Source organism: Esox lucius, chromosome 6, assembly GCF_011004845.1.
Source record: "Esox lucius isolate fEsoLuc1 chromosome 6, fEsoLuc1.pri, whole genome shotgun sequence".
Lineage (NCBI taxonomy): Eukaryota > Metazoa > Chordata > Actinopteri > Esociformes > Esocidae > Esox > Esox lucius.
Window position 1 is genome coordinate 11,212,267 of NC_047574.1, and position 21,606 is coordinate 11,233,872.

Sequence of the window (21,606 nt, forward strand, 5' to 3'; positions counted from 1 at the left end):
CTCTCCTGGTCATTATTCCGTTTTCTTCTCTCCAGATTACATAGCCTTTCTCCACTGCGTCTACTCATGTTGAAACATCTTCAGACCTTTCAAGTTCACAGTCTTTCTGGCTGTGCAAAGTAAGCCTAGTGGTGTTTGGCTTTGATTGTTGTGTTTAGTCCAGCAATAGCCTGCATACTTTCGCAGATGTTAAATAATCAATCCACATTAAAGGCTCTGTTAATTAATGGGATCCCTCAATTTTGTTGATATAACATTTCGGAATGGCAGAGGGCCTCAGACAAGCCCAGAGCTGGCTTTTCATTTGACATCTCCACACCAAAAGACTAACAATGAATTTACAAAAAAAAAAACAAGAAAAAAAAAAGAATTGCTGCTAAATGAGTGAGAAGAAAAGGTTAGTTGAAGTTACTTTGTTAAAGAATATGGAAGCTACGCTATAGCAACGACCAACCTAGCACATTCAGTGGGAAGTCATAGCTGTATAACCTGATAAACACCTTATTGTTTGTTTCCTCAAATTCAGTGTAAATGGCAAGAAAATTAAAATATAATCAACTAAACAAACAAACATGGAATTTTAAGAATATATATATTTTATTGACATAGCAGCAGCTTCAAGATAGTGAAAACACATTTACACAGATCGAACAAAACAAAACATTTTCTATTTCTATGACACCAAAATGTGTTCATCTTTTTCATGCACATTCACTAAGTAAATTAATGATTCATACATGTTCCTAAAGGTTTTTATAACACGTTATCCTTGTCTTATAAATAATAACTACTGCAAGGGAATAGGCTTAAGGCTTTATTAAGACGTGGCAAAAAACTCTCCCAGTAGATAAATGGACAACGCACAACTTTCTGAAACAACTTTCAACATGTTCACTGATCACATTTTACAGTACACTGTTTAGTGTGTAACATTCACAATTTATCCTCTATGCTTCCTGTATGGTGATGTTTTTAAGAACCTATTTTCATGTATTTTTGCATGCATGTTAAGACAGTAATTTCATAATAATTGTTTACTATTAATTGAGGATATGAACAAGTTCATTCAGGATAATGCAAGATCTGTGGCAGGGCTGTTCCTGACCACTAGGGTAAAGAGTAAAGCTACAGCGAGACATTGTATTTCTTGCTGGGCTTCATGAAAGCAATACAAGTGCAGGAATGCTTTATGTCCATATCCATAAACCTTTCTGACCTTTTTTCACCAAGATCAGCTTTATGATTAAAGGCTCTGGAGTAATGGGGACTACCATCAAACGGCTACACTTCTCCTTACTTTCCTTTTTTTTTGTTACCATTAACATGGTGGTGTTTTATATATTCTCAATAGGACATGGAGAGACAGACATGTGGTGGTGTTCATGTTACTATTTGCTCTCCACGAACTTTCAAAGGCACAGGCTATACAAAGCACCAAAGATACAGAGAGAGATCCAATCAACAGATGTTATATAAACATGGATTTAGGAAGGAGACGGACAACTCTGGAACTCAGGGGTCAATATGGATTTAGGACAAGATGCACAACTCTGGAACTCAGGGATAAACATGGATTTAGGAAGGAGATGGGACAACTCTGGAATTCACGGTACAGCAGCGTCCACAGGTGTCTCTTCTCTGAGTGGAACTTGTGCAATCAATAATAGCACACCATTAGAGAGAGTCTGTTCCCTTTTTCAAAAAGAGCCTCAGAGTAGAAGTGCTGATTTGGGATCAGTTCCCCCCATTCATTTAATCCTATTAATTTAGATCCAAATGGGAAAAGCATATCACCACTTTTATGAACTACGGTTGACCAAATTTCGTAGTACGTGGGAAAAAGTTGAAACAATTAAATGTATTTCCATCCTGGCTTAAGGTTTATATGTATCCTCTCATAATAGGTTTATTGGTAGAGCAGTACAGTACGTAATGATAACAATTAGAAATAGGATTTGTAGTATTGGACATAACAGCATTTTACCTTCTTCAGGCTTGTACACTACATCATATAAAATGACCATGCAAGCTAGGCTTTCAGTACATTCGAGAACCATTGAGCAACAGCCACGCGACCCCAAAGCCCCCCACCGGCACCTTTGGTTTACAGAACAATTCAAATCAGACGCCAAGCTAAACTGGCTTAACCATCATGTTCCACTGTAAGAAGCACCATATCTACAGTCACTCTTCTAACTGTTCTCCAACAAGACATAGTGTATAGCACAGGCTAGCTAGTCAGCACAGTGTCCTCCTTTAGGCACAATGGGGTTTAGTACAGTACATAACGCAATAGATACACTGGAATCATGAATAGTCCCTTACACACACACACACACACACACACACACACACAAAACAAACATACCAATATGTTGAACGTTCAGAGGCACTCATCAATATACCCTAGCAGCTGGAAATCAAGTGTTTAGCCTGACAAGGACTGTTCGCTCCACATCCTTTCTTCCTACGTGTGTGTGTCTGTACGTTCTGTCTAAAAAACCTGTTCCAAGTCAGAAAGTGCAAAGTGAAGCATAAATGGGGCGGGACGATGACTCTGAGAAGAGGTTAGCGGCTAGGGTCGGTTGGCCCTCCTCCTCTTGGAGTCTCTCTGGTGCTCCTTCCCCGCAGGTTCTTCAGCATCCTCTCCACAAACGCTTTGCCTCGTCCGGCTACACGCGGCCCTGGACAAAAAAGAATGAGAAAAAAAAGAAAAGGGGAAGCATCGTACTTTAAATACAGCAGGAGTCACAGGGACCTAAAACAGGGCAAATGGTCTATACTACCCACCAGGAGACTCCTTCAGAATGTCCTCCAGTCTCTCTCTCAGGGCACTTGTCTCTCTGTCTTCCTCTCTGGCCTCCACTCTCGGCGGATCAGCTCCTTTATCTGCAGCACCGCCCCCAACAGGCCATCTGAAGGAGTTGACACCACAAGAGTGCTTGAAAGAAGACACACAGGAGTTCCCAAGGTTTAATTTATACCAAACGTATTGTGACCCCCCCCACCGTGTAAAAACAATGATGCATGGTTGGAGTAATGGTGAACTTTCCTAATTGGAGCAACGAAACAAGCCGGTTAAAACTAGAAGTAGTGACATTTGGTCAAATATGTCTCGTCTCACATTCTACAAAGTGTGTGAGGGCCCATGTTGACAATACACAATCCCAGAAAGGTTAACGCACAAAAGGCTGTTTCTCGTCTGAATTCCATAGATAATCTATATATACTATTTTTGTTTATAGATAGACGTGTTACTTCCCTCTGAAGTTGTAGCAAGTTAATTATTATATTATTTGTTGAGTGTACATTATCGGAATCCACACAAAGTTGGTACAATGCATAGGATAAATGTTCCAGTGGGCCTTCGAAAGGTTAGGATTCTGGCCTCCTACGTAGCTAGAAACAGATTTTTTGCTTTTAATTGCAATATCCCAACAGACCTCAGAACAGCAGCCTCCGGGGCACGTCATTGGGTTTACAACAGCCAGGGTGAGTCACAGAATATTAAGGCTGTAATGACTCACCATACTCCTGGTTCAGGCCCCATAGTCTGATTTTGTTGGCCTCGTGCTGAGCTTTCTTTTTCAGCCGACATGCTCTGTGGGAATAGTGGGGTGGACCAACATACGGTAGGCTAAGACATATGCTACACTACACACACACACACACACACACATACATACACACACACACACAACACGGACTGTGTTTCCGATTGTGGAATGCTTGCTGTCTAAAAGAGTGTGGGACAACCAACAACAAATATACCACTGAAAACACTGACTTTGTCTGTGTCGAACTTTGTGTACCTGGAGGCCAGTTTGTTCCCTCTTCCTTTCTTGTCCGGGCCCTGGCAGTAACGGGCAGGGTCAGCTGCCAGGTGTCATGCCTTCTAGAGCAGAACTGAGCACGTGCAGCTGCTCCCCCAAGCTCTGTAGCTTCCCAGGGCTGGGGGTACAGGTTCACTGGCATCTGTACGACGGGGTCTTTCTCGGGCAGCCGCTTACCTGGGGAACACATGGCCTGTAAATTGTTCCGGGGTAAGATCATGTGCTAAATTATGAAGCTGGGCTTTAATTGGAATTCACTACAGACTAATTACCGCAATGACAGTCCAAGTAAGATTGAAGTAGTAATTTAACACACAGTGGTGGTCAAATTAAAACAATATTCCTTAAGTATATTTTATTACATTACTGAAATTCTATTTTAATAAAAAACATTTCATAATATTTTTCCAGCTGTTGAATTATATTGTTCACAACAATAAAAATATGATTTACAAGGAATTGGGATTTTAAAACGTGTTTAAATCTATGCAGAGAATTATGACAAAATGAGATGACAAAAAAATAACAAAATGTAAAAAGAAATGGTTAAGAGGATCAAATGTAACAACTACATAGCACTAGAAGAGTGAAAACTCGGAGCACTTTTATAAATACATGTCTCTATAAGAACCTATTTTCGAGGACAGTGTGTCTTTTGTACAGATAAAGTGCAATGAGGTCGTACCATTGGTGGAGGTCTTCTCCTCCAGGCACCGGGTGCTGGTAGGGTAGTAGGGCCCCAGATTAAATTACCTCCATCTTTCTCCATATCCCTTTTTCATCTCCTCCTTTGTCTCTCTCTCCATCTCTCTCCATATTTGACCATTACTGTTTGAGGAAAGCTTCCCAGCAACACCGGCGCTTCTTTGGTCTAACATGACGACTGAGCTTCTTATCTTCCTTCAGTTCCTCTCTGTCCTTTTCCCGTTTCCTACCTTCTTTCTTCTTCTCCTTCACTCTCTAACATCGCTGTCTGGTTCTTGACTAGACTCAGTGTCTGGCTCACTGGGTAGTGAGTAGTTTATGTTCTTCATTGTGGACCTCCAGAACTACAGGACAACAATCCTATCTCCTCACTGCCCCAACTGCTGCATCTCTTCCATGGCTTCACTCTCCCCTCCTCCCGCCTCCAGGCTCCAGGACTCCGGATATCTCCCAGCTAGGGGGAGTCGTCCAGGACCCAACCCCACATAGGGTGGGGGGTCTGTGGGGTTCTTTGTCTGCCTGCCCCCTAATCTTGGGGATAACCACGGCACTTCCCTGCCTCTCTGAGGAGAGCAAAATAGTGTAAGTAGAAGTTATGTACAGCCCAGGGTCAGATACTTCTACATTACCCAAATCAGGGTGCCTAAGGCATGGCAATGGACCACAAACTCATAGTGGGCTCAGATGAGTTACTGCCTGGTTGGAACAAACACTTGCACACCCTGCAGATCCCCAGAACTAGAGGTGACATCCAGGGATGTAACCGGGTCGGTAGGGCAGCCTAGTTGTAAAGAGGGTTGGTCCAGTAACAAAAGCGAACTGTTTTGAAAATCAAGGAGAAAACCGCTTGGCCCTTGAGCCAGACAATTAACCCTAACTGCTGCCAGGTCGATGCTATAAATAACAATATGTTCTCAGAATACCTGGTGAAACAGTGGTTAAGTATGTATAATCAAGGGTTAGTGATGGTGTCAATCAGGCTAAAACGTGGTTATGAGTTACTCCCACCTCAGGTGACACAGAGGACCTCTCACAGATCAGTGGAGCCCCCTCTGGGCTGCCTTTGGCATAGTGTGTGATTTCGTCCAGGGCCGAGACATCCCAGCGACGATCATAGGTGTGTGTGTCGTCGGAGGTCACATCCTCCAGGAGATCACTGAGAAGCTCACATCTGGGCTGCAGGCCCCGACACAGGGACGGCCCAGGAGCCCCCAACATCACCACCACACTCTGAGGACCAAGCAGCACAAGGACAACACACACAGACTATCTTCAACACTATCTAGAATGTCAATGAGTTACAATAAGAAACATGTATTCCACCATATCTCAATGTATCCTCGAATTGAATGTAATATGATCATTAGTATGTTGTCTAGACTGTGCTGTACGGCGGTGTCTGCACTCCCTACTGTATGTGTAATAGCTAACAGGGATCCTAATGGACTCCACTAAATGAAACCGTTACTGGTTTTCATGTCCTTCCTCTGTAATCAGGTACATAGAGACATGTGGCAAATGGACTGACATGGCCTCTGGGCAATTAATTTAGCTAAGTCAATCCCTTCTCCTGGGTGGGCTTATTCTGAAGGAAAGGCAGTAAGGAAGGTTAGCATGAACAAAACATGAAGCACTTCTCCTAGACAAAACAAAAAGCTCATATGGAAAGAGTGTGAAAAACATGTCCGCGGTAGAATACATTACTTAAGTATCCTCAATGAAAGCTGGCTACAGAGGAGGGGAGGACACTCTTCCACCTGCCTGTGAAATGACCCATCCTCAGTCACATATACGTTTTCACCTCACAGGGCGGAGTTCTTAGGATTAACTGAATGGAAATAGCCCCTACATACCCGGTCTGACTCTGTGCTGCCCCCTGTAGGAGAAATGGTGAATGGCTGAGTCCCATACGCCTCTCCAAAGACAGGCTCCATCCCACTGCTACCTGGCTGTAGAGAGTCGACGGAGATCAGGGGGAGACAAAGAAAGAAAAAAAAAACCCTCTTAGTTCCCATAATTGCACAATAGACACCTATATTTAGCAACCTAGCCAGTCATCATGAGGTGATCCCGATATGTTATGAAGTATAATGCAGAATATATGAAGTATAACAAGGCTGTGTACCTGAGGCATTGTGGTGCTTGGACCTTGTCAACAATTCAGAATGGTCCACTTCTTCATCGGAGTTCACATAATCTGCTACAAGAGTTTTGGCATGTGAGGTTATTTTGTTTGCTGATTCATCACCACGGTGACATTTATTTTACAGCTCTTCACATGAGCACAATGTCAACACAGTAGACCTCAGCAAGCTTCCATAAAATGCATTTCTAGCTGGAAGACAAAAGGGTGATCTGATACAATAAAGGTTGTTTTGCCAGTGAAACCAGGTTGATTATGTTGGCATTAGCCATTATAATGTATTTTAATGTCTGTGCATCCTGATTGGTTGTTTAAAAAGATCTAAGAGTAGAATGTATCCTCCATGTGGAACCTAGGTGAACTGCAGCAATGACAGTTTACGTTGAAAACTACTATAACACAAGTTTTATTGTGGGAAAGATCATACACATCGATTTTGAAGTGTTAGAGAGCGCTTTCCACTACCATAATCAAAACACCAAATAAGGGAATATCTTTTGGAAGAATGGTTTCCATCACTCCAGTAGAGTTCCTGAGACTCGTAGAATCTATGCCAAGGCACATTGAAACTGATTTGGCGGCCCAGCACCGTACTTCCTGTTGGTTTTTCCTTTTCGTATATATACGCATTGCCTTCAGAAAGTATTCAAAACCCTTCACTTTTTTCACACTATGTTGGGTTATGGACTTGATTCATAATTGATAATAATGAATATAATCAATAAAATATCTCATGTACATAACTTTCCAGGCCCTTTGACACTCCAAACTGAGCTAAGCTGCATCCTGCGTCCTTTGACCTCCCTAGAACTGGTTAGGAGTCCTCTTGTGGCAAATTGAAATGCTTGGACATTATTAAGAAAGGCATACACAAGTCTACATAAGGTCCCACACTTCACAGTACATGTCTGAACAACATCCATGCTATGAAGTACAAGGAACTCGGAGATAGAACTGTGTGTCTAGGCAAAGATATGGGGAAAGTAAAAAAAAAAAAAGCTAAATCATTAAAAAGTTCCCAGGCACCCAGTGGGCCCCATCATTGTGAAATGGTAAAAGTTTGGAACCACCAAGACTCTTAGAGCAGGCTATTAGGCCAAACTAAATAACCGGGCAAGAATGACCTTGGTCAGGGAGTTGAGCAAGAACCCAATGGCCAACCGAGCTTCAGAGTTTCCCTGCAGAGAATGGGAGAAGCTGCCAGAAGGACAACCATCTCTGCAGTATTCAATCAGGCCATTATGTTAGTGACTAGAGAAAAAAATGCTATCAAATATAAAGTCCATTACACAACAAAAAGTCTCGGAATAACTTCCAAAGGGACTGTATACAGTATGTGTGTGTCTATATACAGTATGTGTGTGTCTATATACAGTATGTGTGTGTCTATATACAGTATGTGTGTGTCTGTATACAGTATGTGTGTCTATATACAGTATGTGTGCGTCTGCATACAGTATGTGTCTATATACAGTATGTGTGCGTCTGCATACAGTATGTGTCTGTATACAGTATGTGTGTGTCTGTATACAGTATGTGTCTGTCTGTTTACAGTATGTGTGTCTGTATACAGTAAGTGTGTCTGTATACAGTAAGTGTGTCTGTATACAGTACGTGTCTGACTGTATACAGTATGTATGTCTGTATACAGTATGAGTCAGATATTAAAAGCTTCCTGTTCCTGTTGAATGTCTTTCTGTGATTTTGCATGCAAGTTACTGAGTTAATGAGTTAGCTAACATAAAACTGTCTTTACAGATTGAGATGCATGTACAATACAGCCATTATCATAAATCCATTACCATAATCATCTCCATCTTTTTCAGAATAAACACAAGATAAATGGGACGGACATCAGGCTCACCATTTTTTATGTTAAAAACACAGTTTATGTGAACAACATGCGTGATCATATTTCAATTATATATTTTTACTTGACAGGTCAAAAAAAAAAAAACAGACATTACAATGTTATGTTTGTTTAAATACTTTCTGGACAGTGAAATACAGATGTTTGCTTTCTTTCTGTATTGGGTGCAGGCCACACTGATACATTAAGAACGATAAGCAAATACCACATTTCGGTAATACCACATTTCAGTTCACGGCAATGTCATTTAGCCTATTTTACAGTTGAACTCATCTGAACTTTTTGTCCATGAAAATGGATGCACACTTTTGGATCTCCACTGCCTGTCAACATACAACTTCCATTGAGAAACCATTGAATGTTAAGAATGCAGTGTGCCAGTACCCTTAGTTTAACTTAGACAAAAGGATATTTCAAAATAGACGTATATTCCAAGCCCTAGACTGGTTAAATGGTCAAAATCAGGAATATTCCTGTCACACAGGACAAACGGACATGGCACAGACATACAGTGATAAGTCTAAGGTTTAGTTCAATCCTTTCTAGAGAATTCTGTGAAATCTAAAGAGGTTAAAAATAGAGGAAGAGAGGAGGGCCTGATTGTTGAGGACATTAACGTTTTCTGATTATGAAGGTACATCTAAGCAGCTGAACCCACTCACATTGCTAAATCATCCATGGTATTTCCATCTTAAAACAATTCCTTGTGTCCCTAGTGTAAATCCTTTGGGATTTCTTATCAGGAATTTCAACTATCCTGAAGGACTCTTTTGGGGCTTTTCTTAGACTGGAGAAGAGTTTTATAGGAACCAATCCTCCAATAATAATCATATAGGATTATTTCAAATCATGGATCCAAAAGCTATTTTTTGACTAAGGTAAGCTTAGTAAAAATAAGAAAATTAAGGGCAAAGAAGAGCAACGACTTCAGTGTGTTAAAGACCTTTAAAACATTGGATGCTTTGGCAAAAAAATCATCCTGACACTGCTATACGATGATTTATACTTCGTCTAACAGAACAATTAGACTGCAACATTAGAAACATGTTCGCATTTAACCTTCAACCGACATGTCATCAGAATAAGAAAGAACCGCTCAAGATACGAGAAGACAGTATTTAAACGAACAGCTGTCTTACCTCCAGTATGGACGATGTGTCACATTTTCCTATGTTAAAGCGCGTCCCCGTCATAAAAGCGCAATCCCGGTGGTTCTGACAGCGAGCGCTCTGTTCCGTTTCTCTGGAAACCAGCCTGAAGTCCAATAGAAAATGGGCTTTAACCACTGAATATTACTCGTTGCAGTAATAGCCATACGAAAAGCTCATGCAACGTAAAAATATTCAATTTCTTTCATGCCTCCAAATAACCTGTGCGGAAGAGCGCATCAGCATTAACTGCCATTAAAGCCGCAAAAGAATAACTTGGCTACAAACGCTAGGCTACAGGGTTATTGCTCGATTCACTATAGCAGCCTAGGCTAGTCACACAACTTACCGTCAACTGTTACAGCTGTCAAAAACAGAGGCACAACGTGACATCTCTGTAGACCAATGCCCTACTAAACAAAACTACAAAAATACTAAAAAGACGACGTGGTCCTGCTTTACTAAGCTATATCGTCGCAAAACGTATTTGGGCTAGTTCTGAACAGCTGGCATTGGAGTGATCTAGCGATGGGGAAACAACTACAGATGGTTCGTTATTTCTCGTTATTGCACACTGGTTATTATCAGTAACATTGCATTAGCCTACTGTCATAAAAGTAATACAGTCATCTTCGATATTTCAACAGGATATAGCTTATCCGTCCTCTAAAAAGGTATACCTTGTTGTTGGATGAATCCCCTAAGAACCCAAATGGTCCCGTCCTGGATCAGCTGTAAAAATGCAGGATTTGTTCCAGGAACAAAGTAAGGAAGGAAATGATATGAGTACACCAGTAGGCCTTGTGTGGGTTCATTTGTTGAGACACTGAGACAGGCTGTCTGATTATCTTGTAAAATAACTTAGCCTAGTTAACCAACCCAGACAAATCTCTAGAACATATATTGGTATAAGAATTAATCATCTTAGATCATGACCTGTTACAGACATGGGATATTTGACTAGATAGTAGCTTTCTTGAGATCAATAATAATGTAAGGAAAAGGGGAAAGAGCATTGGAGAGGTGGTGTAGCAAATACTCCTCTAACACATACGTGATGGTCAAGGCAAGCCAACCGAGGAATGTCTACCACAAATGCTGAATGGTCATAGGCCTGTGTAACTGACCAAACAATGGCTGAGATGCACTGTAGTTTTGAATAATTGTTTAGTTAGTATGGAAGAGGTGAGAAAGATTATTGACTTAACAAGCCCCCGGGTACCATCAACCTTGAAAGCAAAAACATTTCCAGTATTTTCTACATACATGTTCAATCTAAGTCTAAATAAAATGTTGTGTGCCAGAACCTGGTTTGCCAAAGGACAGAAAAGCACATGTTTAATGGTTCAAACAGCTGAGCTTTTAGAGAAAATAATGTTTGGCCATATATAGTGTCATTTGACCAATCACTGCCTAACCACAGAGAACAGTTTAACTGCTATAGTAAAAGGGCTGCAATTCTAGCCCAAGTGTTAAATACTCCAAGCTGATGATTCACAGTTGATGATTGTTTTAATCCACAGTAATCAAAACATTCTATAAGAGAATGCATAATAAATGTATCATTTGTAATGTACAGTAAATAAACAATAATAGCTATACAGTAGATCTACCATATTAATAAGCTAGGGAAAGCATTAACATAGCTGAAAAAATATGCATAATAATAATTGTGTTAAAAAAGTAAGTGTAAGAACTGTATACATTCTAAGCTTAAACAATATGAATATATATGTAATACAAGGCGTGTCACTGGGTGATGGAGGAGTCCTGTAATAGGGGATCAGTGAGCGGATCAGATCTGATCTAGAACATTCCCAAATGTTATAAGTTATAAGCCTCAACCACAGTTATATGTGATATTATATGTTTCAACCACAATATATATACATATATATATTTATACACACCGATCAGCCATAGCATTATGACCACTGACAGGTGAAGTGAATAACATTGATAATCTCGTCATCATGACACCTGTCAGTGGGTGGGATATGTTAGGCAACAAGTGAACATTCTGTCCTCAAAGTTGATGTGTTAGAAATGGGCAAGCGTAAGGATCTCAGCAACTTTGACAAAGGCCAAATTGTGATGGCTAGACGACTGGGTCAGAGCATCTCCTAAACTGGAGGTCTTGTGGGGTGATCCCGGTCTGCAGTGGTCAGTACCTATCAAAAGTGGTCTAAGGAAGGAGAAGCGATGAACTGGCGACAAGGTCATGGGCAGCCGAGACTCACTGATGCACGTGGGGAGCGAAGGCTGGCCCGTGTGGTTCGATCCAACAGAGGAGTTACTGTAGCTCAAATTGCTGAAAAAGTTTTATGGTGGTACTGATAGAAATTGGTCAGAACACAGTGCGTCGCAGTTTGTTAAGTATGGGGCTGCGTAGATGCAGACAAGTCAGGGTGCCCATGCTGAACTGTCCACTGCTGAAAGCGCCTACAATGGGCACGTGATCATCAGAACTGGACCACAGAGCAATGGAAGAAGGTGACTTGGTCTGATGAATCACGTTTTCTTTCTTTCTTTTATACCACGTGGTTGGCCAGGTGCCTGTGCGTCACTTACCTGGAGAACACATGGCACCAGGATGCACTATGGGAAGGAGGCAAGCCAACGGAGGCAGTGGGATGTTTTGGGCAATGTTCTGCTGGGAAACCTTGGGGACTGTCATTCATGTGGATGTTACTTTGACACGTACCACCTACCTAAGCATTGTTTCAGACCATGTGCACCCTTTCATGGCAACAGTATTCCCTGATGGCATTGGCCTCTTTCAGCAGGATAATATGCCCAGCCACAAAGCAAAAATGGTTCAGGAATGTTTTGAGGAACACAACAAGTTCAAGGTGTTGACTTGGCCTCCAAATCCCCTAGATCTCAATCCAATCGAGCATCTGTGGGATGTGCTGGACAAACAGGTCCGATCCATGGAGGCCCCACCTCGCAACTTATAGGACTTAAAGGATCTGCTGCTAACGTCTTGGTGCCAGATACCACAGCACACCTTCAGAGGTCTAGTGGAGTCCATGCCTCGACGGGTCAGGCCTGTTTTGGTGGCAAAAGGGGGACCTACACAATATTAGGCAGGTGATCACACACTGTACAACTTAGTTGCACAATTATTAGGCAAGTGAGTATTCTGATCTTATTATTATTATTTCTATGCACATTTTCCAACTCCAAACCATATAAACTTGAATGCTCATTGGATTGAATAATTTTCAGGTGATATGTATTTGTGTAATGAGGGAGGGTGTGGCAACAACAAATAACACCTTATATCAAGGTGTGCCTAATTATTAGGCAGCTTCATGACCTCAGGTAAAATGGGCCAAAAAAGAGATTTAACTGACAGTGAAAAGTCATAAACTGTAAAATGCCTTTCAGACAAATGCAACACTCTTGAAATAGCTAAACTATTGAGGCGTGATCACCGGACACTCAAACGTTTTGTTGCGAAGGGTCAACTGGGGTGCAAAAAATTTATGAAGAAAAGACGCAAATTAACTGGAAAAGACTTGAGAATAATTAAACGTGAAGCTACCAAGAACCCATTATCCTCCAGTGCCACCATATTCTAGAACTGCAACCTACTTGGAGTGTCCAGAAGTACAAGGTGTCAAGTGTTCAGAGACACAGCCAATGTCAAGAAGGCTGAAAGAAGACCACCACTGAACATGATTCACACGTTGAAGAGTATAGATTGGGCAAATAAATACCTGAAGACAGATTTTTCAAAGATTTAATGGACAGATGAAATGAGAGGGACTTTTGAGGGACCCGATGGATGGGGCTGTGGCCAGCACAAATGGACACACGGCACCACTTCAAGTCAGGCGCCAGCAACGTGGAGGAGGGGTACTGGTATGGGCTGCTATCATTAAGGATGAGGTAGTTGGACATTTTCGGGTTGAAGATGGACTGAAACTCAACTCCCATACCTACTGCCAGTTTCTGGAAGATACTTTCTTAAAGCAGTGGTACAGGAAGAAGTCCTCAGCATTCAAGAAGGCCATGTTCTTTATGCAGGACAATGCTCCATCACATGCATCCAAGTACTCCACTGCTTGGTTAACAAGTAAGGGCCTCAAAATGCCCGAATAATGACCTGGCCTCCTTCCTTACCTGACGTAAATCTTATTGAGAACTTGTGGACCCTTCTCAAACATGAGATTTACAATCAGGGAAGACAATACCCCTCTTTGAACAGCATTTGGGTGGCTGTGGTTGCTGCTTCAGCGAAAGTTGATCACGAACAGATCAAGAAACTGTCAGACTGCATGGATAGAAGGCTCATGGCAGTTATTGAAAAGAATGGTGGCTATATCGGTCACTGAATATTTTTGAAAGGCCAGAAATGTTATTTAATTTCCATTTAGTGTTTAATTTTGTTGCACTTACTCTTAAAATGTTGAATAAACAAGTGAGTTGGAGAACTTATTTTTGTAACTTAGTTACCTAATAATTCTGCACACTAATAGTTGCCTAATAATTCTGCACACTTGTATTCCCCTGAGAAAGATCAAAACAAATGTTTTCTTTATTAAAAATTCAGGTTTGAGGTTCAATGATATTTTGGATTGACTGAGAGTGTTGTGTTTGTACAACAATAAAATAAATCTTGAGAAATACGATTTGCCTAATGACTGTGCACCCAGTGTAATGTTATGGCCGATCAGGGTATATCACATATAAAACATTCAGATATTGTCACATGAAGTGAAATTTGCACATTGCCAAAAACTCACACAGAACTGGAAATAAAACTGGAAAGAAACATAAATGTTCTTAATGGAGCAGCTGGTTCTGCTGACTCCCACCACCGTGACACCACACACACAAGTTCAGAGGGGCATGTCTGAATCTGTGTTACACAAAATAATGGGCCATTCACAAATACATTTCATTGGCTGATCCCTCCTGATGACCCGGTGGGAATCCTAACCAGTTAATCAGGAGGGATCAACCATTAAAGTTAGAAGTCCCAGTCAAGGGACCACTTTAAAATGGTGGAAGACTTCATTGGCAATGTCCATGCAAAAACCAATCTCATCCAGCCATGTTTAGGGTCTAGCCCTTATGTGAAGAACTCCCTGCTTCTCCAGTCACGAGATGGGGGTGTGATATTCAGAAGGTTACTTCCATAGAGAGGCAAGTGGTTTAACTAGTAACCCACTTATACATGTATAGGACTAAGTATACATCAGTTCAAGAATTTCCATAACACCAGTGGTATCTGAACAACAGCTGCTGGGTCTGCCAGTTGACCACCCAGGTGGGGCATCTGATGCCCTCAGGCTGTTATTGCTGCCCCCAGAACTCACAGGGCGCAGAGGTTTTAACCCTTTAGCTTCCCAGGATCTGATTAATAAATGCATCAACACTGGGACACACTGGTAATAAAAATGATGAAATGAATGGGCCTTTTTTAATGATTAAAACAAGAATGAAAATAAAATCTAATAGCAGTAAAACAATGTAATTAAGGTGGTGTTTTGTTCACTGCTCATAAATAATGTGGTGACTTATGGGAGTCCACTTTACCTGTGGAGTCTGCATTATTGTACATTTTTGTATTTTTTTTTTTGTTCCTTCAGCAATTGGAACCATTGTGCAAATGGCTGAAACACATGAGTGGGCAAATGGAGGGCTGATGGTGAAGTGGAGTGAGGAGGAGTTCATTAGGGATTTAACAGCCGTGTCCATACAAGTCTGGTCAGTCACTGCTATGCTGCTGCCACCTGCTGGAGAGGAAGGAAATCATTGAGTCAAAAGCTCAGGGGAGAAGTTTACTGATCATGGATAATAATCCTCTCCTTTAACTCCTAACCTGTGAAAAAAGCTAAACTGAACCTAGATATCTAGGAACTATATAACCCAGTCAGTGTCACACTGAACACTAACATGTATTATAGCAGGCAGAAGACTCCAACACCTATAGGACTATTGAACTGTAGATGACATTATCATCTGGTTCTGTTGCCTGTTGAAGAGGAGAAATACACACACACACACACACACACAGTGTATGTTATTGCCATTTACTTTTTTCTGAAGCTCAACACAATAAAAGTGCTTTAGCTGTCACGTGGCCTGGTATTGTATTGGCTGTGCAACAACGCTATCTAGTGGCTTCCCAGTCCTTACTGCAGGACAATAATGTCTGGCAACCGAGAGCCAACATGCTAAGAGCTGTACTGACTCTGTATGCTACCGATATGTTCGCTTTAATGGCCTGATCTCTACACAATTTTTTATTCTCAAAAGTACTGGCATCATCACCGGGAAATGGGTCATGCTTGTAAACACAAAAAGGATGTTAATTAGTGTTTAAAGATAAGACAATCACACTCTATATGGCCAAAAGTATGTGGACAACCGTACTAATTCTTGAGTTGAGATATTTCAGTCGTTGCTCACCTTTGCATATAATCCAGCACATAGCCCCTGCAATCTCCATAGACAAACATTAGCAGTACAATGGGTTCTCTAAAAAGCTCAGTGATTTTAAATGAGGCACTGCCATAAGATGCCACCTTTGCCACAAGTCAGTTTGTGAAATTTCTTCCCTGCTAGTTCTGCCCCAGTCAAGTGCTATAATTGTGAAGTGGAACATCTAGGAGCAACAACACCCCAGCCATGAAAAGGGTGGACCAGGCAAACTCATAGAGCGGGGCTGCTGAGTGCTGAAGCGCGTAAAAATCGCCTATCCTCTGTTGCATCACTCCACAGCCTCTGGAAGCAACATCAGCACAAGAACTGTGTGTCAGGAGCATCACAAAGAAAGTTTCCATGTCTGAGCATAGAGGGGTGTAAAGTTTTTGGCTAAATGGCCACAAATTCCTACAGAGACACACCGAAATCTTGTGGAAAGCCTTCCCAGATAACTGGCGGATGTTATAGCTGCTCCATATTTATGCCCATGGTTTTGGAATGGGATGTCCAACAAGCTCATAGAGGTGTGATGGTCGGGTTTCCACATACTTTTGGCCATATAGTGTATATATGTATGAAAGGATTAATGTAGCCTACCGCTGTATTGGTTGGCTGGTCATTGGCTTTATTGTTTCCTGAAATAGAGGCAAGATATTAATGATCTGTGTTACAGTTTAACAATTCTGAATATAGTCTAACCTACTGCATGATTTGCAGTTACATTTCAAACCACTTCATCAACTCTTTTCTTCTCAAAGCTAATGCATTGATGAAATAAATAGTTGGATGTGCCAAAACTTTCTTCAGTTAAACAAAGATAAAACTGAAGTTATTGCGTTTGGAAATAAAGATGAAGTTCTCAAGGTGAACGCGTACCTTCACTCTAAAGGTCAAACAACTAAAAATCAGGAATCTCGGTGTGTCTCTAGAGTCAGACCTTAACTTCAGTAGTCATGTCAAAGCAATAACTAAATCAGCATACTATCATCTGAAAAATATTGCAAGAATTAGATGCTTTGTTTCTAGTCAAGACTTAGAAAAACTAGTGCATGCTTTCATCACCAGCAGGGTGGATTATTGTAATGGTCTCCTCACTGGCCTTCCCAAAAAGACCATAAGACAGTTGCAGCTCGTACAGAACGCCGCGGCCAGGATTCTCAGCAGAACCAGAAAATATGATCATATCACACCAGTCCTCAGGTCTTTACACTGGCTGCCAGTTACATATAGGATCGATTTTAAAGTATTACTACTGGTATATAAATCGTTCAAAGGCCTAGGACCTCAATACATTGCAGATATGCTCAATGAATATAAACCCAAACGAACACTCAGATCATTAGGATCACATCAGCTAGAAATACCAAGTGTTCACTCTAAGGAAGGAGAGTCTGCTTTTAGCCATTATGCCAGTCGCAGCTGGAACCAGCTTCCAGAAGAGATCAGATGTGCTCCTACAGTAGTCACATTAAAATCCACACTCAAAACACATCTATTTTACTTTGCATTTAATGAAAGAGCACTGTGCCACTGTCCGTCCGACTGTTTTCACTGTCCTTTATTTTATTATATTTTTTATTCTAAACTGTATTTGATTTTATATTCTTAACGGTTTTAATTTTTCTTATTTCTTCACTGTTCTGTATTTGATTTTATATTCTTAATGGTTTTTATTATTTCTTATTTCTGTAACAGTACCTCTGTCAAATGGATATTTATGTAAAGCACTTTGAATGACCATTGTGTATGAAATGTGCTATATAAATAAAATTGCCTTGCCTTGCCTTGCCTAATTGAGTGTGTCATACAGCATGTATAAGGCAGACAGTCAGAGACATGCCTGTTAACCTCTACTGGCTTAGAACAGATGAGAAAAGGACTGCATCACTATTGATTTATGTAAGAAGTGTTGATTTGTTAACTTTGCCACTATTTGATCATTAGCTATTTCATTGTACGTTTTTCATGCAGTTATTTTAATGTGTGTATTTTATGTATGCTATTTATCTTATTATGCATTTTGTTGGATTAGATTAATTTTTGGACCCCAAGATGTATAGTCTGTTAATATAATACATTTGTAAATACATTTTAATATAGAATTTAAAAAACAACAACACTACTAGCCATGCTTTCTCCACATCTTCCATGCTACTAGGACACCAGCTATCAACACCAGTAATATGACCAGAGGAATCAACAGGATTTTCAGATCATCCAACCTGATAGAGGGAAGACAACAAGATGTACTTTAACTAGGTTTACAGAAATAAATTACACACAAAGAGACAATGACTGTATAATGTTATGGGTAACTGGGACAGAGTCTTAATACTTTAGTATTCCAGTACACAAGTATTGGATTAAACACCATTTTGTGAACTACTTAATCAATATCTAATTTCTCAAGAGTCTTTGTTTCTGTGTAATCATCCTTTTGGTTGAATAATGAGAGTAAAAAACAACAAAGTCAGTGATAACCGTTGGTGGTATTTCTTCTGTTTTCTACCCTCAACTTCTTGGGTGGCGTTGTCTTCTACAGGACCAGAAGAGCTGTTAGTATGATGAGAAGTGTTCAGCACAGGGCCAGAAGTTGAAGATGAAGATGTTTGTGGATTATCTGGTGAATGAGTTTCTGTGAGGAATAAACAACTGCAACAATGAAATGACTGTTGCAAACTACCATAGAGCTATGATATTGACTTGCATGAGATCTTCATATTTAACATGGTTTATTTAATCACATTTTTGCTATTTGGAATCCAATTGTATACTAACTTTCCAGGTATTAATTTAACTTAGAAAACAGTGTCCAACTAAGACTAAGTTGAGTACATAACATTGATGCGTACTCACTGTGGTTGGTGGTGGTACTCAGTGTTGTGACTGAGTGTGGTTTAACAGTGATCTGAACAGGTATTTGAAGGTCTCCCACTGAACACCAGTACCAGCCAGCGTCCTCCATCTTCAGGTCACTCATAGTCACTGTTAAGACTTTTCTGTTCTTAGCATCCATGGCCAGATTTAATCTTCCTAATGCTCCATCTAAAGTCCCCGAATACCACACACAAGGAACACCTACTCTACACCACGCCACATCTCCAGTGTTACTATAGTAACAACAGACAGTGGCACTCCCTCCTTCCACTCCAGTCACCTGTTGCTGCTCCACATAGAGTCTTGGAGCACCTGAACACAGGTGTAGAGAACAACAGTCTAGATCAACAAGAGTGTTTTTATAGTATTTATCCATTTTGACTGGCGAAATGTTAGTATAAAGAACAATCTACCAAACATTGCTGGCAAGGTGTGTATGGATCTTACCTGTGACAGATAGGTAGAACCGTTGTATCCTGATATCTGGTCCTTTATTTATCTCCACAGCGCACCAGTAATAGTCAGAGTCCGCTGGGGTCAGATCAGTCATGGTCACAGTGAAGACTCTCCGTATGAGGTCATCTGATATCGAGGTCTTAGTTCCCATAGTTTTGTCTGTGCGTGCAGCATATTTGCAGAAATCCCAAAATCCTTTACACCAGTATTTGACGTAGTGTATATATTTCTGATCATAGTGACATGGGATGGTGATAGAACCTCCGATCTGTACATCCAGATACTCACCTGTGTGGACACGTCAACACATAACATTTAAGGTGAATTTAAACCAACCCTTTAAACCCTCCAAGACACACTGGCCAAACCACCAGGGTGGCAAAGGGGTGTCAGCAGCCACACAAAACAAATGTATTTCTCCAGTGTCTGCTGTAATATATTCATATTTAATTGTATTGTATGGTATTATATTTTTTTCTACTTTAGCAGTTAATCTCTTTGGTAACCAAATCCAATATCTCTGAGTGCCCTCTAAAATGGTTGAGTCCCGGAGTCTGCATGCTCCTGTCACTGTGCTGCTCCTCCTCCCTTCCAGTAAAAACACCACATATATCTCACTTGTACATACATTATACGTAATACCTGTAAATGTTTTCACTGCAAATTTCAAATTGCCATATGTAATGCATTTGGACATACTATAGAATAAATCAGATGTTGTTTGATGTGTATATGACAATCAATGAATAAGTTATTGATTTTCAGAGCTGTAAATGGCTAATGGTGAATGTCTGTTGAATATCTGTTTGAACGTCTGTTGAAAGTCTGTTGAAAGTCTGTTGAAAGTCTGTTGAAAGTCTGTTGAATGTGCGAATATAAAAGCAATTTCACCTCCGTCTTTTGCACCCATGCGCTTGACATCCTAACTGATGGAAACTGACATAATATGTTTGGTATTTGTTGAGATCGGAAACATGTGACTTTGGAATCAAAATATTGTGCAAAAACATCGTTGTCATAAATATAATTGCGATCTGGCTCAAATAATCACGATCAGTCAATTATGCAGCTAATAATTATCTAATGCCACCCTTGAATTTCAACTTGCCTCCCTTCTGTTACCCCATGTAAAATGTTTTATTAACACCACTACTATAACAACTTAAATGTGAGATTAATAACAAAGGGTTTCAACTGAATTTTGTGACAGAACATCAGCCCTTTAGAGAAATGTTACCTTTACCCGCTGAGGATCTGGAGAAGATGAGGAAGAGGATGAGGAGGGAGAGGTGGGGAGCCATGTGAATGTTTGAGTCGGTGTGTGACATGGTGTCTGTATATTTATACTGTATGTGTCAAGATCAAAGAGGAACACACACGTAATGTTCACACGTCTCTAAACCTCTTCCTGCTGATGTTTTGTGTATATCACTCAGTGTCAGATGACTATTATAGCATTACATTAACTAGTTTAACACATATTTCTTTGTCATTTCTCCAGAAGGGCTCTTTGGACCAAGAGTCACTATAAACATTTTACATTTACTCTTATGTATTATTCATCCCCGTATATCCAATGTTGCAAACGCCACGCTTTGGCCAACTGAGCTTAATGGGTCCTACAGTTGTGTCAGCTTTTGCTGGATGATAAATAATAATAATCATTGTATTATTAATAATAATATTGTATAGAAGTTAGTGGGTTTGTGTTGTAGAGATAAAGTGATAGTGGCTCTTAAGAAGATAATATATTCTAGACAACTAAAAAACACAGATGTCCACAAAGCTAGTTCAGGAAGCTGCTGTACCACAAAGTTGCTGTATCTTCGTTAAGATAATTATATTACATGTAGCAATACTTTCTAGCTCTGGATCTGACATAGCAAACTACATCTAACACAACAGTGAATTTAAATAGTATTCTCTGTGGTGGTCATTTGATTGACAGTGGCAATGATGGTGGTTGAGACGGAGTGGTGGATTCAGGTGTGGTCCTCTGTGTTGTGGTTGGCTGATTGACAGTGACATAAACAGGCATCTGTATATCCCAATTAGAACCCCAGTACCAGCCAGTGTCCCTCATCTTCAGTCTATTCAGAGTTACTGATAAAATGTGTCTCTTGTTCTGATCAG

At 40.5% G+C, this 21,606-nt stretch overlaps 2 protein-coding genes and 1 long non-coding RNA gene across 9 annotated transcripts; all 3 read right to left on the bottom strand.

The window, feature by feature from the left end:
* Positions 1-613: 613 nt before the first annotated feature.
* Positions 614-4,233, bottom strand: LOC117594582. Of its 3 annotated transcripts, none has more exons than XR_004575809.1 (4): positions 3,813-4,233; positions 3,528-3,601; positions 2,791-2,915; positions 614-2,684 (listed from the first exon to the last, which is right to left on the bottom strand). It is a non-coding gene; the product is annotated as an uncharacterized LOC117594582 (long non-coding RNA). The 3 variants fall into 3 exon arrangements; XR_004575810.1 differs by having other exon boundaries at positions 3,528-3,654; XR_004575808.1 differs by having other exon boundaries at positions 3,528-4,233.
* A 61-nt stretch (positions 4,234-4,294) lies between these two features.
* LOC105021400 lies at positions 4,295-10,479 on the bottom strand. 5 transcript variants are annotated; one of them, XM_034292770.1, is made up of 6 exons: positions 10,049-10,214; positions 9,691-9,805; positions 6,664-6,735; positions 6,392-6,483; positions 5,547-5,768; positions 4,295-5,101 (listed from the first exon to the last, which is right to left on the bottom strand). In XM_034292770.1, the coding sequence occupies exons 4-6, from the start codon at positions 6,470-6,472 to the stop codon at positions 4,907-4,909; spliced, it is 498 nt and encodes a 165-aa protein (XP_034148661.1). In that variant the 5' UTR covers positions 6,473-6,483; positions 6,664-6,735; positions 9,691-9,805; positions 10,049-10,214; the 3' UTR covers positions 4,295-4,906. The 5 variants fall into 5 exon arrangements, with proteins under 5 accessions (XP_034148661.1, XP_034148660.1, XP_034148659.1 ...); XM_034292769.1 differs by having other exon boundaries at positions 6,664-6,738; XM_034292768.1 differs by having other exon boundaries at positions 4,297-5,101; positions 6,392-6,487; positions 10,049-10,212.
* Positions 10,480-18,168: 7,689 nt separating this feature from the next.
* LOC114839425 (CMRF35-like molecule 3) lies at positions 18,169-20,383 on the bottom strand. Its single transcript, XM_034292823.1, has 5 exons — positions 20,365-20,383; positions 19,465-19,761; positions 18,997-19,329; positions 18,604-18,775; positions 18,169-18,389 (listed from the first exon to the last, which is right to left on the bottom strand). Exons 1-5 carry the CDS (start codon positions 20,381-20,383, stop codon positions 18,263-18,265), a joined length of 948 nt encoding a protein of 315 aa, XP_034148714.1. The 3' UTR covers positions 18,169-18,262.
* Between the last annotated feature and the right edge of the window lie 1,223 nt (positions 20,384-21,606).

What these genes read in the sequence shown, in the direction of transcription:
- LOC114839425 (XM_034292823.1), bottom strand. An exon ending in GAGTACCACCACCAACCACA is followed by an intron (nt 18,776 to 18,996) that starts GTGAGTACGCAT and finishes TATTCCTCACAG; the next exon opens with AAACTCATTCACCAGATAAT. An exon ending in CGGTTATCACTGACTTTGTT is followed by an intron (nt 18,390 to 18,603) that starts GTTTTTTACTCT and finishes ACCTAGTTAAAG; the next exon opens with TACATCTTGTTGTCTTCCCT.
- LOC105021400 (XM_034292768.1), bottom strand. An exon ending in GCAGCACAGAGTCAGACCGG is followed by an intron (nt 5,769 to 6,391) that starts GTATGTAGGGGC and finishes CTTGGTCCTCAG; the next exon opens with AGTGTGGTGGTGATGTTGGG. An exon ending in GGTCCTCTGTGTCACCTGAG is followed by an intron (nt 5,102 to 5,546) that starts GTGGGAGTAACT and finishes TGCTCTCCTCAG; the next exon opens with AGAGGCAGGGAAGTGCCGTG.